This window comes from Cutaneotrichosporon oleaginosum, assembly GCF_008065305.1.
Source record: "Cutaneotrichosporon oleaginosum strain ATCC 20508 chromosome Unknown ATCC20508_contig04, whole genome shotgun sequence".
Taxonomy (NCBI): Eukaryota; Fungi; Basidiomycota; class Tremellomycetes; order Trichosporonales; family Trichosporonaceae; genus Cutaneotrichosporon; species Cutaneotrichosporon oleaginosum.
In genome coordinates this window covers 1,666,120-1,682,724 of record NW_027072173.1, presented here as the reverse complement: position 1 = coordinate 1,682,724, position 16,605 = coordinate 1,666,120, and the positions used below count along the sequence as shown (strand labels likewise).

The 16,605-nt window shown below is 60.6% G+C and overlaps 6 protein-coding genes across 6 annotated transcripts; 4 read left to right on the top strand and 2 right to left on the bottom strand.

Moving 5' to 3' along the window:
- Nucleotides 1-4,767: 4,767 nt before the first annotated feature.
- COLE_05095 (uncharacterized protein) lies at nt 4,768-6,363 on the top strand (the record flags this gene model as incomplete). The annotated part of the gene is made up of 1 exon (XM_065626386.1): nt 4,768-6,363. The coding sequence occupies one exon, from the start codon at nt 4,768-4,770 to the stop codon at nt 6,361-6,363; it is 1,596 nt and encodes a 531-aa protein (XP_065482327.1).
- Nucleotides 6,364-6,763: 400 nt separating this feature from the next.
- Nucleotides 6,764-8,048, bottom strand: COLE_05094 (uncharacterized protein; the record flags this gene model as incomplete). Its single annotated transcript, XM_018427396.2, has 3 exons — nt 6,764-7,423; nt 7,479-7,567; nt 7,601-8,048. The coding sequence occupies 3 exons, from the start codon at nt 8,046-8,048 to the stop codon at nt 6,764-6,766; spliced, it is 1,197 nt and encodes a 398-aa protein (XP_018279356.1).
- Nucleotides 8,049-8,210: 162 nt separating this feature from the next.
- COLE_05093 (uncharacterized protein) lies at nt 8,211-9,597 on the top strand (the record flags this gene model as incomplete). The annotated part of the gene is made up of 6 exons (XM_065626385.1): nt 8,211-8,268; nt 8,354-8,412; nt 8,449-8,485; nt 8,541-8,691; nt 8,774-9,333; nt 9,380-9,597. The coding sequence occupies 6 exons, from the start codon at nt 8,211-8,213 to the stop codon at nt 9,595-9,597; spliced, it is 1,083 nt and encodes a 360-aa protein (XP_065482326.1).
- A 373-nt stretch (nt 9,598-9,970) lies between these two features.
- COLE_05092 (uncharacterized protein) lies at nt 9,971-10,408 on the top strand (the record flags this gene model as incomplete). Its single annotated transcript, XM_018423020.2, has 1 exon — nt 9,971-10,408. The coding sequence occupies one exon, from the start codon at nt 9,971-9,973 to the stop codon at nt 10,406-10,408; it is 438 nt and encodes a 145-aa protein (XP_018279358.1).
- Nucleotides 10,409-12,724: 2,316 nt separating this feature from the next.
- Nucleotides 12,725-14,107, bottom strand: COLE_05091 (uncharacterized protein; the record flags this gene model as incomplete). The annotated part of the gene is made up of 5 exons (XM_018420812.2): nt 12,725-13,273; nt 13,345-13,677; nt 13,730-13,797; nt 13,833-13,995; nt 14,030-14,107. 5 exons carry the CDS (start codon nt 14,105-14,107, stop codon nt 12,725-12,727), a joined length of 1,191 nt encoding a protein of 396 aa, XP_018279359.2.
- A 310-nt stretch (nt 14,108-14,417) lies between these two features.
- On the top strand, nt 14,418-16,350 carry COLE_05090 (uncharacterized protein; the record flags this gene model as incomplete). Its single annotated transcript, XM_018423021.2, has 4 exons — nt 14,418-14,793; nt 14,862-15,081; nt 15,176-15,535; nt 15,579-16,350. The coding sequence occupies 4 exons, from the start codon at nt 14,418-14,420 to the stop codon at nt 16,348-16,350; spliced, it is 1,728 nt and encodes a 575-aa protein (XP_018279360.1).
- Nucleotides 16,351-16,605: the final 255 nt, after the last annotated feature.

Genomic DNA, 16,605 nt, shown 5'->3' with positions numbered 1-16,605 from the left:
GGTTGTGTCTGCGCAGAGGATGGGGTGGAAGAGGGAGGAGGGGAGGGGGGCAAGGCCAGAATGCTGGCGATGCAGCGTACGTATATGAGGAGTACGTGAGTGGAAGAGAGAGGAACGTGAGATCGAGCGAAGAAGGGGGGAAGAAGATGTGTGGTGGTGGATGTTCAACACGTCGAGTCCTGAGTGATGAGTGTTCATGGACGTCATTCGCGTCCCCGTGGCGCACGGTCATGGGCGCGTCAGGCGTACCGGCGTCGGCTCGTCAGGTTCAGTGGCCGGACCCCGCACACCGCTCATTCGCCCCTGTTCGCCGAAGGCTGGAACTTGGTCGCCGAGCCTGGGTCTCATTCCGAGCCGGCGGCAACCCACGTGTATAGTGACGTGGAGTTGTTTGGGTCCTTTCCGCTGATACTGAATGCACCTATAATTGATTCCGTGTCCGATCACACTACAGTCGCCTCACACATCAGCATCTCGCTTTCTCATCCCTTCTTATCTTTATCCCATTGACGCTGTGATCATCTATAGGAGGTCCACCCGTTCCATCCATGTCATTTCTAGTCTCACAGACGTCGATCTGGCGGCGCGGACGCCTCTTTGAGAGCGTGTGTCATATGGATGTGTCGCTGTGCATGTCTTCCACATCCGACTGTACGTCGCGATTTCAAACCGGACATGTGCGGTGGCCTTCCTGCTCTCGAAAGTGCCTACTCTGGTCCTCTGATACTCTGACCGGTGCTTCCAGCGCGCGATCGCGCGCGAGGCAGCTTCCTGCTCTGCGCTCAATGTGCTGTTGGCTGCATTGGCTGATGGGGGCATGCGAGCTCACGTGAGAATAACGTGCAGATGCACCCATCGACTATGCTTAACAGCTTTAAGCACTATGGAGTTCAGAGGTAAGTCCTCGCCTATCAATCTCCCCCTCTGTCGTTCGCAGAGCGACCGCGATTTGGGCGCTACAGACCTGGAATCGCTACGGTGGAGCGGCGCCCTTCCTGCGGCCGGGACAAAATGATTGGTGATAGATCGATAGAGTGCAGTGAGAACTGATTCGTGGGGCAAACGGTAACGGATTGGAAACGATGGCTAGTTGGAAGCAACATGTCTCCTGACGACGCTGTCCACGCCAGATTCCCAAAGCCACCGCTGCGCTCCACTCGGCGGAATGTTGCTGTTCGCACCGGAAGCCTAACTGGGTTCGCGTCCCGTGGTCCCGAGGTCCCATGACCGCGTTCGTGCGCTATGCTATGGTCTTGGGTCTCCGGTCACGGCCGAGTCCAATCGGGTCCGTTGTCGCAGCGGCATTCGCAGTCACGGGCTGTACTCATCTCCATCGCCTTTGTGGTTGACTAGGCACCGCCTGTGTATTGGTTTACCCTAATGGAATGCGTCACCAATCCTCCAAGTCCACCGCGGACGGACCGGACAAGCCAGCTGGTGCGACATGCGAGGAACCCGGACTGAAGCGTTAACAAGCCAACAGTATGCACGCCTGCCCCCGCGATTCCCCGCGGCACGAGGATTGTGCGATTGTGCAGTCATCCATGACTACTCGTTGCGCCTCAACGCCGGAGTGTTGGAATGCACGGACCCATGCTCGCCCCCGCGGTCGAAGCTTTGGGCTATGGCGATCGTGGGGATCGTGGGGATCGGGATGGGATCAGAGGTCTGTGCGGTGGTTGTGCTTCTTGGATGCGAGGGCACAAGGAACGCGAGATCGCAAGTACCTTCGGCTGCATCGGTTGTCGGCTGGGCAGGCTGGGCAGGCTGGGCATTCACTGAATGGACTGAGCCATCCTAGAACGCAACAGCCTCAGCTGGCAGCCGGGTGGCGACATGGATGCATCATCGCCACCTCCCGCTGAGTGCCTGAGCTAACAGCTTATTACACAGCGTGGATGACACTGGAAAGTGCCACACCATGACATGCGCAAATCCCGCTTTCGCCGATCGCCGGCATTGTGGCAGGTAGCAGGTGGGTGCCTTGGGCCTCGCAGCTTGGCAGTGGCATCCCTTTGTTTCCCCCAATTTGGTCCCTGAGCCTTGTTTGCCTTTGAGTGGCAGGCCGTGGTGGGTGATTGGCATGATTGGAAATGATGCGGGAGTATTTTCAATGATGGGGGGAAACGAGTCATGGGCGAATCACGCACACAGTGCCCAATCATCCAGGGTCCCGGACTCACCGTCCTTTGGGCCCTTCCCCATTTACGCCTGCGAACCTCGGGCGCTGCCCCTCCGGTCAACAGGGATTAATACTTAACCCCTTCACAACACAGCCGTACACCTCACACATCCCCCTTCCCCCGGCCTCGCGGCCCCCACTCGACTCACACAACGCCACCGTAGCCACCCACCCAGCATTTCCCTCCATAAAGAACTAGCACCCCCTCCCCCCCTGGGTTACGTTCTTCTTCATCATCCATCCATACCATCATCATTCATCATCTCTCCTCCATCCATCTCCTCATCCTTCTCCTCATCGACATTTTACCTCGCATTTAATCTCGACACCCATCCGTGGACGAAGCAACACGACCACCCAAGACCCATGGTCAGCGCTTGGATCAACTATCCCCCACCCTCTGATCGCCTCGTCGCCAGAGATTAAGGACGTTTTTTTTATCCCGGCTACTGTACTCGTGACAACCTCCAAGACCTCTGGTCATTGTCGGCCACGAGTGCCCGCCACTGCGCTTTGCAACAATACTTCTTCAAGGTGAGGTCACACACTTAGACCTTCCCTTTCCTCGGTTTCTTCACACAGCGTCCCGTGACTCATCGAGCACACGAGCGAAACAACGAGCGACGGCAATACAATTCAGCTGAGTATTTTCTTCTCTTCTAGCCGTCGAGACAAACCCAGGAAAATCCGGGTAGGATCGCCTTCCCCCGCTTGGCTGCATCGCAAACATAGCGAATGGTTCTTGGACGCCGGTGTCTCCTCTCGCCGCCCCGCATCTGCGGGAACGGATGATGTGGCACTGGCCGACTGGGCCGTTCGTGCGCGCGCGAATAATGCGAGTCAGGTAGTGGCGTCGGGATTCTCGCCCTTTTGACATCAAGGACAGAGGTTCATCAAGAATCGGAGACACAACCACCGCCCATCAAATCTCCTTGGCAACGAGCCCGCTCGCACGCCTTGCGAGGATCCAGCAAGTTCCTCGAACTCGAAGCCCTCCGTGGTCTGGATCTATCGTAAGGGTACGCAGCGGTTGTGATTACAGTTGGAGCATGTTGTTGACACTACAACTATTACCCTCCTTGAAATCTTCTCTCCGAACTCCTCTTGCATTCTTCTTTTCCTCCTCTCCCCGAACCTCTTTATTCTTCCTTCCTCTCTTTTTCCACATCCCTTCGTACTTCTCTCGCTACACCCAACAGCCAATTGGTCTCTACGAGAACTGCCTGGCGGTTGACGCAATGCCCACCTCTCACGTACGCTCCGGCGTGCGCGAGGGGTGGGCTTTTTTGCGTTGGGTGCGCACAGGTCCTGTTTGCAACCGTGCATCCTGTTTGATTGCCATGTCGCCGTTACCCCTGTCTCTGCACTTGCAAATGACAGGGGAAGGCGCCGTGGCCACCAAACACGACGCGGAAGTCGCAGAAGGCTGTGCCATGCCGATCGAATTCGCCACTCAAATTTGCTTCCGCTTGGCTCCACCCCACAACTCGTCAGCGTTCCCGCGCGCGCGCTGATCGGATCCGTCTGCGCTAAATCGTGGAGCATCTGCGGACTCGGCGCCTGCATTCTACCAATTTTCATTACATGCATGCGCACCCGGCGATAAATATATTATATCTATTATATTAGGGGGACGGTCATTTGAATTGGGTCGGCCGCAAATGGGTGCCTGAGGCACTGCCCCACTCAACTTTCACTCCGCCACCCCTCATTATCGCCACTCATGTGACATACATGGATGCCATCGAGGTGGTCATGGTGCGTAACGTGCATGCATCAGGTGGTGTACTCGACGCTGATGTGGCCCGAACAGCTCCCACTCTCGCCATCACGGCGCTTGCTTCCCTGTAGGGCATACTGAGGAGAGGCGATCGGTGAAGCGTTGTGGCGGTGCCACGAGTGGCCATGGCGTGGGGCAGGAGGCGTGATGGTCGGCCCCAGAGAGGGTAAGCGACTAATGCGTACCCACACTCCCAATGACTGGAGAAAAAGAAGTGAGGAACGAGCAATATGATGCGCAGGAGCGGGGAGCTGTAACAGCACAATCGCGGTGGAACCAGCTGCTGTCCCCGGCCGCAGTTCGGATCAAGCAGACGTTATCGCGGTCAGAATTCTCGTACCGTGTATTTTCCCTTCAAGATGGCGTGTAGCTAGCCGCCCGACCTGCGCCCATAATGTCGCGCCCACTTCAGCGCCATGACCTCGTCGACACCAACGGTCACGTGATCCGGCCTCCGCCGACGACTACCGGATCACCGGCACCAAGTTGACCGATCTCGACGTTCTGGTTACCGACATGCCGCGATCTCGTCGCGCTCTTGCCTCACGTCAGCGTCCCCCGCAGCCCACTTGCCGGCTCTGGTCGTCGGACATCTATTTGCCGTGTTGCCGTGTTGCCGGGCCGTTCTGCCATCGTGAACGATCGCTTCTTCCTTAAACATGTCTTGGACGAAGCGTCTCAACTCACACCTCTCACCTCGCTTCACATCATGACAGGCCAGGACATCACTATCTACGAGTCGGACTTCCCCAACCCCTTCCTCCCGGAGATCGGGCTGTTCGACTTCATCTTCCCCACGCCCGAGATGGGGGTGCCCAATACGGTGCGCGAAGACGTGGTGTCGTTCATCGAGGGCCACACGGGGCGCGAGCTGCGGCGCGGCGAACTGCGCGAGTCTGCGCTGCGCCTCAAAAGCGGGCTGAATGCTCTCGGCATCAGGCGTGGCGACACGGCCTGTATCTGGGGCCTGAACAGCATCGAGTGGATCACAGCCGCGTACGGCCTCATCGCTGCCGGAGTGACCGTGAGCCCGGCGAACGCAAGCTACGACGTGCACGAGATCGCGCACCAGCTCAACGACTCGGGCTCGTGCGCCATCTTCGTGTCGCCCGACAACCTCGCCGCGCTGCTCAAGGCACGCGCGCAACTCAAGACTCCTATCCCCGACGAACGCATATTCATCCTCGCGCAAGAGGACGCACAGGGCTTCAAGTCGCTGTACGCACACCTCGGCGCCCCCTCCGAGCCCGAGCACTTTGACGGCCTCGAGTCCCGCGCCACCGCTGTCCTCTGCTACTCTTCCGGCACGACGGGCCTGCCCAAGGGCGTCATGACGACGCACTACAACCTCACCAGCCAAGTGCTTGCGACCAAGCCGCTGTGGCCCGCCACAGACCCCGAGAACCACGCGGTGCTCGGCTTCCTCCCCATCTCGCACATTTACGGGTGGATCGCGCTCCTCGTCCACCCCGTAACGGTCGGTATCAAAACGGTGATCCTGCCGCGGTGGGACGAGACGCACTTCCTCTCCTGCGTGCAGAAATACCGCATCACGCACTCGTTCCTCGTGCCCCCCATCGTGCTGCTCCTCGTGCACTCGAAAAACGTCCCAAACTACGACTTGAGCTCGCTCGTCTCCGTGTCGTGCGGCGCCGCCCCGCTCTCCGGCGACCTCATCGCCGCCTTCAAAGCCCGTTTCCCGAATTGCACCATCTCTCAGTCGTACGGCATGACCGAGACGAGCCCCGGCATCTTCCTCGCGCCGGAGGAGGACGCGCGGCGCGGCCACCTCGGCATCGGGCGCTTGTGCGCGACGTTCCAAGCCCGCCTCGTGCGCGAGGACGGGAGCGACGCGCCGCGCGGCGAGCGCGGCGAGCTCTGGGTCCGCGGGCCCTGCGTCATGAAGGGGTACCACGCGAACCCCGCCGCGACCGCCGCGACGATGGAGCGTGGCGGGTGGCTGCGCACGGGCGACGTCCTCGTGCGCGGCGACGACGGGCTCTGGTCCGTCGTGGACCGCGTCAAGGAGCTCATCAAGTACAAGGGCTTCCAGGTCGCGCCGGCTGAGCTTGAAGGTCTCCTGCTGCAGCACCCGCGCGTCATCGACGCCGGCGTGGTTGGCGTGCAGGACGACACGCGACCGAGCTGCCGCGCGGATACATTGTCGCAGCGGAGGGCGTCACGGACACCGAGGCGCTCGCGCGCGACGTCCAGGCTTGGATTGCGGCGCGTGTCGCGCACCATAAGGCCCTGCGCGGCGGCGTCGTTGTCGTTGATGTTATTCCGAAGAGTCCCTCGGGCAAAATTCTGCGTAACATACTCCGCGAGCGTGCCAAGAAGGAGTTTAAGCCGGCGGCGCAGGGCAAGTTGTAATGGGCGGGCATGGGTGGCGGTAGTATAGATGAAAATGCATACATGCGGTCACGACGGGAGGTGGGGGTGGTACGGTCTCATATGACATTGAGGGAGGTCGGTAGGGATGCCTTGGTGACAGTAGGTCGCGAAGACGAGGGCGTCATTGACGACAAGGAGCTACATGTCTATAACGGCTGAATGGCAAGCCCGAGGAGATCACCATCATACCTCTGTGTGTCGTCGATGAGAAGCCCGTACGAGCTACTGTACGTCTGGAGTGTGCTCAGCTAACACATGAACATCGTTGCGTAAGAGTCGTGAGCAAATTACACACATCTAACGATGGGCCGCCATGCTCGGCGCCAAAGCCCGTGCCAGTCGTCCTCCACAACGCCTGGCCACAGTGTCTGCCATGCAATCCCATCCCTCTACCGCTCTAATCTCATCTACGCATCCGCAACCACGCGCCACACCTTGATGCTCCCGTCGTCGCCCGCGCTCGCGAGGATCCCCGTACCCTTGCCATCCTCGCGCACATTCCACCCGAGGCCATTCACGTCCGCGACGCCATGCGCCTCACGCGCGCCGGCGATGGGGACGAGCCTGCCGCCCGCGATTTCCCAAACAATAATGCGCCCGTCGGCGCCGCCGCTGGCCAACAGTCCCTCGGTGCCCGGCCCGGGCCCCCAAGCGAGCGAGAACACGGCGCCAGCGTGCGCGGCCGTGTGGCTCACCTCGCGCATCTCCATCCCCGTTGCGACCTCCATCTCGCCGATCTCCTCCGCTTCAGCTTGAGCGCGGGGCACGCGCTCCCACAGCCGCACGCCGCCTTGGTCGCCGCCCGAGGCGAGGAACTTGCCGTCCGGAGACCAGGCGAGGGACCACACCGTCTCGGGCTCGCGCAGAGGCGGGACGTCGAGCGCCTCCGCCTCCTTCTCGGGCGGGGTGGGGGAGAGCGCCTCTCGCAACGACGGGGAAGCGGTGGATGGGAGTTCGAGAGGTGAGGGGGCGAGGGCGGGCTGCAGCCGCTGGATCAATGTCCAGTCGCTATCGGGGTCGTCGAACATCAGGTGGATGTTGGAGTCGTATGAAGCCGAGGCGAGAAGCTGGAGTTAGAGGGCGTGTTCGTACACGGCTGTCAGGTAGCTGCCAAGTACTCACCTCGTCATGCGGATGCCACGAAACGGCCTTGACGTCCGCCCCGTGATCCATCATCACTGCAATGCACTCAAAGTCCGCGTCGGGCTGGACTGCATGTCAGCGCTGGCTCGCGTCGCACTCACCCTCCCACACCCAGACGGAGCGATCGCGCGAGCAACTCGCGAGCAGCCCGCCGTCCGCGCTGAACCCGACACTCTTGCACTCGTTCTCGTGGCCCTCAAGCGTGGTCACGCACTCCCACTCGCCCTCGTCCTCTTCCTCCCACACACCGACGGTCGAGTCAAAGCTAGCCGTGGCGAGGGTCCGCCCTCCTGGCGCCCACGCAATGCTGCGCACCGTGCGCTTATGCCCTGTCGGGATGGCGGTCGCGAGGGTGAATGTCGGCATGGGAGAGGTAGGGGACGCGAGGGAGCTGACGTCGGTCGAGTCGGATGGCAGAGAGTACGTGTAGAGCCGCACGGTGCGGTCGGTGCTGCACGACGCGAGGAGGGCGCGTGAGGGGTTGAAGGCAACCGCCCAGGCCGGGTCGGCGTGCCCCGGCACTTCGGCGACGGGCTGGAGAGCAGGCATGATGGCTACTTGTCATCTTATCGATTGCTTGCGTTGGCCGAAATCAGGTGGTGGAGGCGGGACCAAATTCCGGCGCCATTCCGGGGCCTCCACACACACTCCGCTGGTCGCTCCGAAGGCATCGGCGCCGTGTCAGCTTGGCATATTGGCATCGCACTCATCATGGGAGAGACAGAAGAGCGCACCGCCATCCCCGTGACCTGCTTTACCGGCTTCCTGGGTGAGTGCGTGTGGCGGCATGGCTAACGGCAGGCGCGGTGGGTGACATTCCTCCACTTCCTCCGGCAGAAGATGTCGAGCTGACGCGCAGGGCAAGACGACGACGATCCTCGGGCTGCTGGGCCAGCTGCCGAAGGACTACAAGGTGGGCTCGGAGTGTTCGGTTGCAAGCTGACGGCAGGTCGTGCTGCTCAAGAACGAGTACGGAGACGTCGAGGGTGGGTTTCCGTACCTTCACACCGCACCGCTCTCCGCCCCACCCGCTGACTCCAGTCGACTCGTTGCTCGCGCAGCAGAGCAACATTACTGGTGTATCGGAAATCTTGAACGGGTGTTTATGCTGCACAATGGTTGGGCTGGTGGAGAACGCCCTCATTGAGATCCGGGACAAGTTCAAACCCGACCGCATCATTATCGAATCGAGGTGGGTGCTCGGGCGTTGTGGGCTCGCTTGATGTCGGATGGCTCGTTTTTCTGCCGCTTTGAAGCGACCGCGCTGACTCCAGCGGCTCCGCCTTCCCCGCCACCCTCGCACTGCAGATTCGCTCACTCGAGCCGCAGGGCTTCAAGCTTGACGGCGTAGTGACAGTCATCGACTGCGTCAACTTTCGAGGGTACGAGGACGACTCGCCGAGCGCCAAACTACAGGCGCAGTACACGGACCTGCACATTTTGAGCAAGCACGAAGAGGTGTCAGAGCGGGAATTCGACATCCTCCTCGATCGCTTGGGTGATCTGACGGACTCGACACCACACGTCAAGATCAGCCGCGAGAAGCCGCTCACGCCGGAACTCGTGTTTGGGCTTGACAGCACGCTGTTCCTCAAGGGCAGCGAGGAAGCCGATACTTGGGCGGCAATTGGGGGCGAGGGGGCGCACATTGACGAAGTTCAGACCAAGTCGGTGTGGCGGGGCGGGCGAAGGCCAGGAAAGCATGAGCACGCGGATGGCAAGGAGTGCGGGAGTTGCCAAGAGGAGGGGGAGGTGGGCGAGGTGCAGCCCCTGCCGCGAGAGGAGCTCGCCGCTCAGCTCAAGAAGTTTGAACACATCCCAGAGATCTATCGCAGTGAGTCTTGCCGTTGGCTATTCCTGGCCGCTTGGCTGACCTGCAGTCAAGGGCATCGTGCGCTTCCCGTCCGCCGCCGGCGGGTACGAGTCGCACGTGCTCAACTGGGCGTTTGGCAAGTACGAGCTGACGCGCATGCCGGCGCTGGACGACGTGCCGGACCTGGCTGGTGTGAGCTTGCGCTTGACAGTCATGGGCGAGCGCGGCGAGGTCGCGCGTCCCGCGCGCATGCTCGCTGAGGGCCTCGGGGCGCAAGTCGCATAGCCGCCGGCCATGTATGTATTCCATATCGCACCATGCATGCATATCCAAGCTCGCAAGTTCAAAAGCCGTACGGCCTATGGCTCATCGGAGGTGGAAGTTGAGGTTGATGGGTGCCTGGCATCTGGGGCGGAATGACCTCACATCAGATTCCAGCATCACGACCGCTGTCGTTTGATCGTCTCATTCCACCGTGGGTCCCGCACTAATCTTGTTCTCCTCGTTCCACCATGCCACTCGTTGTGATGCGTGAGACGGCTGGATGTTGCTTGCTGTCACTCATATGCAGCGATGCTCAGCGAGGACAACGCCTTCTTGCAATCAGTTGCAGCTTGAGCACTCAGGTCACGTCTGTCAATCTTACCGCGCCCACACCATGCTCATCTCTCTCCTCATCGCACCGCTGCTTGCCCTCCGGGCGATGGCTGCACCCAATCCCGACCTGATGGACCTATGGCCGACGCGGCTCGTTCCAACGGGCACCGAACCCACAACCATGACCTACACCTTCGCCTTCCCCTTCCCCACTACCGTAACGCGGGTATGGAACGCGGGCGTCGTAGCAGCACCCACACCGACGGGCGGCGTGACGTCCGGCACAGCGCTGGCCGCCAACGCGGCCGCGGCCACCGGGGGCGGCGGACTCCCTTTCAACCCGCTCGACCCGAACGCGATGAGCGGCATCCTCGCCGCCGCATTCCGGCAGCAGGCGGATGCGTTGCTCGCCGAAGTCAAGAAGCAGACGATAACGATCGTGTGTGCCATACTGTTTGGTACGCTGGGCGGGCTCGCGTTGATTGCTGGGGTGAGATGAGGGATGAGGGAGCGAGAGAAGGGAGCAAAGCTGACTTCAGCTCGTGTGGTGTTGCCGCCGCCGCCGCAAGAATAAGCGCGCCAGACGCGCGCCGGCGCACGTCCGCCTTGACTCGGCCAGCGACGTCGCTGTTGAGAAGGGTCCCCGTACCGCTGTCTAGATTGTGTGGGATGGATGCATGGAAGCGGCGGATAGTGGGAAGCTAGGGGGAGGGACCGGATAGCGGAAGCAAGTTGGAGCCAAGAGCCGGCCGATTTGCCCGAAGGCTCATGCCCACCAAGCTCCAAACCCATGCGCCCAGGTGGTCAGATGCCCACCCAGAGTGATCTCATGATAGTCCAGGACCAGATGTGGAGGTTGTCCACCACCTCTCAACGCCTGCTCGCCATCACTTGACTACTCAATACCACCGCTCAACCTCCCACCACTGCTTCCTCCACCACCCCACAGCCGGGACTATAATCCGAATTTCGCCCCCCCCACCTACCCACCTCCACCACGCCACATATGCGGCGTTATAGAAACTCCAGAGGCTCTTCGCCCACATTAGTGTACTCTTTAACCTGTCGCAACACGCTGGGTGGCACCGGCCCAGCTGGTCTGGGTCGGCGAGCAACCCCGTGACTTCCCCGGTCACGTGTATCTCCCAGCACTATCTAAAGCCATTTGATTATATCAACAATACCTTCAACAACCGACAACCAGCAAGACGACAACCCAGCAAGACCGACAACCCAACCCATCTATCGCACCCATCTACAAAATCTGCCAAACACCTACCCCGCTACAACAACCAACCAAACCAACCAAACCAACCAAACCAACCAAACCAACCAAACCAACCAAACCAACCAAACAAACCAAACAAACCAACCAACCAACCAACCAAACAACCAAACAACCGAACCACCAAACCAAATCAAGACCGGCCGGTCGCTGAGACACCCCCACCCTCCCAAGTCTTAAAGACTCAGTCCGAACAACTTGACAATTTTTTTATCGCTCTACTGAATTGTGCATCACCGCGCCTTCGTCGGCGAGAAGAGTCATCCCACCATGCTGCACCAACTGCAGTTGTTCGATGCATGGCGCTCATGCTAACACGCCGATCGCGGCACCAATCGCTTGCATCACCAGGCCACCCATGCTTGTCGTGACGACAACGTTGCCTACTTGCTTTTATGCATAGGCGTTGCCAATCTGGATGCATGCATACAATAGTGATCACGATCAGCATGCAGCTGCTGCATGCTAGTGGCCGGCCCTTTCGGGTGATCAGATGCAGTCAGTACCTGCCGGCCTGGCCCTAGATTCACCATGACGTTCCGCACACAACCTCCGCTCGCAGTGGCATGTGACCACCCAGCCTCCTCCCATGCCTCCCTCTCACCTCTCTCCGCCAAGTCTCCTCCCCTCCATCCACGTCGTGCATCCACACCCCTCGCCATGCTCGTCGCCCTCCTCTTCACCCTCCTCCTCCCCCTCATCCTCCTCGTTCGCGCCGCGCCGCAATCGCCCCCCGCCCTCCCCTCCCTCCCCTCGCCCGCCTCCCTCCCCCCGCCCCGCTCCACCTTCCTCCCCGAAGGCCCCACCACCGTCGTCTACACCTGGACATACCCGTACACGCAGACCAAGACGGTAGTGTACGGCGGGCCGGGGTGGACGACATACCTCGACTACACGACGGTGGACGGCGTGCGGGTCGTGCACACCGTGGTTGCGCCGACGCGCGAGGCCGCGGCCAGCGCCGTACCAGAGGACGGGAAGGATGCCGGTGCGGGGGATGACGCGGAGAAAGGGAGCTGTCTGTGGATCGTGCTCGTCGTGGCCATCGTCGGCATGCTGCTGCTCGGTGGACTGGTGAGTTGCACCGCGGAGGAGGCTGACGATAGGCTGCGTGGCTCCTCCTTCGTAGGCGCAAGGCGCGGCGTGTCGAAGCTGTACTCGTTAAGAAGTCGCCGAGTATCGCCAGCAGCGATGCCGAATCGACATACTCTAAGGACAAGGAAGAGGCGTAGGGTGTTTGCGAGGAAGCTAGATGAGGTGAAGGAGACGCGGAGGTCTCAAGAGGTGAAATGGTACAGGCTGGACAGTGAGGAACGAGGGAGGCCCGCGGACCGACACAAGACTCGATCGTTGTAAGATGCGAATGCAGCAGATTCTCGTCAGTTGACTCACATCCGTGTCCCAGTGCCGATCAGCAAGCTGCTAGAATGTTGCATATGCCACGACGTTGTATCTCTACATGCCTCCCCTCTAAATCGCCTGGTAGTCCCTGTCGTCAGCTCTGGATCTCACATAGCTCCACGCCTGCACTCACAGAGTCGTCTCGTGCTTCTTGGCGTCGCTGATCTTGCGGACAGCCTTCATGAGGTCCTCCTGCACGATCGCGTCGCGGTCCTCGCGAATCGCAAACATACCCGCCTCTGTACAGATGTTGCGCAGGTCAGCGCCGTTGAACCCGTCCGAGAGCTTGACGACAGCCTCGTAGTCAATGTCTCCACTCTTGTTGATGCCCTTGGCGTGGATCTTGAGAATCTCCAACCGGCCCTGCTCGTTCGGCAGAGGGATCTCGATCTTGCGGTCGAGACGGCCAGGACGGAGAAGCGCAGGGTCGAGTGTGTCGGGTCGGTTCGTCGCCATGATCAACTTGGTGCGGCCCAGGCTGTCGAAACCGTCCATCTGGTTGAGCAGCTCCATGAGCGTGCGCTGGATCTCGCGGTCGGCTGACGTGCCTTCCGAGAAACGGCGACCGCCGATGGCGTCGATTTCGTCCATGAAGATGATGCACGGCTCGTGCTCGCGCGCGTATGCGAACATCTCCCGGACCAGACGCGCCGACTCGCCAATGTACTTGTCGACAATCTAGGGTTAGAAGTGTTTCGGACAGAATACAGCAGCCTGGCATCCACGATGACGCCAATCACCCAACTCACAGCTGAAGAGACGATCTTGAGGAAGTTGGTGTTGAGGGTCGCAGCGACGGCACGCGCAAGAAGCGTCTTGCCTGTCCCTGGTGGACCGTAAAGCAGCACACCCTTGGGGGGCTTGATACCGACACGGTCAAACAGTTCGGGGTTCATGAGGGGCAGCTCAATGACCTCGCGAAGCTCGCGCACCTGGTCTCCGAGACCACCAATACCCGCAAACGACACGCTTCCCGGGTCCTCGAGAGACATGCTGTACACCATGGGGTCGACCTCGCGTGGGAGAATGCGCATGATCGTCAATGTCGTCATGTCAAGCGAGACGCGGACGCCTGACTTGAGCTGCCGAGTCAGCGCCGAACACGCGGACTTAAGGGAAGGGTGCAACTCTCACCTTCTCGACAGGAAGAGTAGGGCGGTAAGACACAACGTAGCGCGGTCCAGACGACGCCTTGATGATGACTGCTGTCAGCTCCACGGCAACCTCGTAGACATACACCGTCCATCGCCGAGCGGCTTCAACACCTCGCCGATGATCTGTCCCACGCTTTGCAGCGCCTTCATGTCGTCCTCGGTCTTGTCAAAGTCGGCCTCGAGTGCGCGAATATTCATGCGGATCTTCTTGACATTCTCGCTGAAGTTGCGGTGCTCGCGCACCTTCTGTTCCATTAGCTGGGACGACATGAGCACCCACATGGCGATACGCCTTAAGGGCGTCAACCTTTGCCTTGTCAAAGGTCTGGGTGGACGATGATGCCTCTACAGACGCCATGGTTGCTGGAGGAGATGGATTGTTGATGGAGGTGGATGGCAGCGTCATGCAGCTGGCAGCTGGACTGATCTCAACGCGCGTCCTCACAATTCTTATACGCTCCCCCATTTTAGGCATCACGCGATGCTCACGCGACTGAACTTCGTTGCGACCTCCACTTTAAATTTCCGTCCCCCGTGACCACTATGAACGTGTGGATTGGGCCTCTGGCTGCAACAACAATTTCCGCGAGTCAATGCTAGCGCGCTCACTCGTACGCGCATCAACTCGCACACATCTACTTCACATCCATCGTCCAACACTACGCGCCATGTCCACTATCCCCTCGCCAACCGGCTCCCCCGCCCCAAAGAAGGTGCGCGCCGACGGCGAGCCGTCGCTCAACGGATCGTCGGCGGCCGACGGAACCGCCCCCGGCGTCCCCCAGGCCGGCGCGGCGCTCGTGAAGCCACTCAAGCCACAGCATAAGCCGCAGCAAGGCAAGGCGAAGCGCAAGCGCAACAAGCGTTTCCTCCCCGACCCATACTCCCACGGCGACATTCTCGCGCACGACATTGCGGATTTCCTGGGCAAGGAGTATGTGGAGGGCGTGTTGAAGCGCGGCGACGAGAGCGAGTGGGCGGCGCCGGAGGGATTGGAGCTGCAGACGGTCTACGAATTGAGGGTTGGGGCATTGGGCCGCAATGGTGAGTGCCGTGAGGGCGTGGGCAGAGGTGACACTCGCTTGGCTCATGCGCACGATGCCTGACCGCAGGCGACAGCATTTCTCTCGTGGAGAAAGACGGCAAGCGGTGGGCTATTGTCGCGCCTATGGCGCACCCCGGCGACTTGATCCGCGCCAAGGTGTGGAAGCACGACCGGTTCCACTCGGTGGCGGACTACGTCGAGACGCTCGAGTACTGTGACGACCTGCGTGGTGGCGAGGGCGACCGCCGCAAGTTCCCCGGGGCGGGGTGCAAGTACTTTGGGCTGTGGTGAGTGTGCAAGCTGCACGCGGGCAAGCGTGCAGACGTGCTTAGACGCGCGCTGGGCCTCAACCAGCTGTTTGAGGCACGACGCTAACATCAGTGGTGGTTGCCAGCTGCAGGACGTGCCGTACGCGCTCCAGCTGGAGCACAAGAAGCGGACCGTTGACCTCGCGTACCAACGCTACTCTGGTTTGGATGGTGCAAAGGTGCCCGCGATTTTGGACACGATCGGGTCGCCAAAGCAGTGGGCGTACCGCACGAAGATCACACCACACTTCGATGCCATGCCCAAGGCCGTGCGCGCAGCCGTGACCGAGGAGGATGCCGCAAACACTGCTTGGATCCCCAAGATCGGATTCAACACAATCGGCGGCGGGCGCGTCGCGGATATTGAGGAATGCGTGATTGCTACGGACGTGCTTAACGCCAAGCTCACGGAGGAGCGCCAGCGTGTCAGGGAGTATGTTGTGCTCTAACTGGAGGGGGCCATAAGCTGACATCAGAACCATTGCGACGTTTAAGCGCGGCGCGACGCTCCTTCTGCGCGACTCGTTGCCGCCTCCTGAGCCCCTTCCTACTGCCGAGCACCCCTTCGACCCCTCCACCCCCATCGACATCCCGCACGTCGCGATCACCAACCACAAGGCGCAGGTGTACGAGCGCGTTGGCGACTTCCTGTTCTCCTTTGCTGCAGGCTCCTTCTTCCAGAACAACAACTCGATCCTCATCCCGCTCACCGACTACGTCAAGGCGGCCATCTTCCCGCCCGGCATGACATCGAAGCGCCCCACGCACCTCGTCGACACATACTGCGGCTCCGGGCTGTTCGGGATCACGCTGAGTCCCGAGTTCGAGCGCGTCGCCGGCGTAGAAATCAGCCAGGACTCGATCACGGCGGCCAAGGCCAATGCCGAGATGAACGGGCTCGGGGACAAGACGACGTGGCTGTGCGGCAAAGCCGAGGACATCTTCGGCGGGCTGGCTGAGGCGGGCTTTGCGGGCAGCCACTCGTGCGTCGTCATCGACCCCCCACGCAAGGGCTGCGACACGCCGTTCCTCGAGCAGCTCCTCGAGTTCCGCCCCCTGACAGCCGTGTATGTGTCGTGCAATGTGCACACGCAGGCGCGCGACATCGGGTGGTTCGTCAGCGAGAGCGAGAAGCGCGGTGAAGGCAAGTGGCGCTATGTGCTGGAAAGCCTGCGCGGCTTCGACCTCTTCCCGCAGACAGCGCATGTGGAGAGTGTGGGTGTGTTGCGGCTCGTCGAGGAGACGTAGTGAGCGGGCCCAAGCAGCGAGGAAGTGGGAGGTACCGGCGTTGGCGCCGGCGCCATTGATGTAATACAGAATTTGGATGTAGAGCCTTGGTTTCCATCTGCTTGCCTTCTGTTGACGAAGATGCAAGAGCACAACCACTGCCCGTTATGATTTCGTTGCGCGATGCCCCGAGCGGAAGTGTGATCGGCGATCGCCGACTCGGCGTTGGCGGCATTGATTACCGTCGACAGCCCACTCACAATCTCCTCTTGTCTC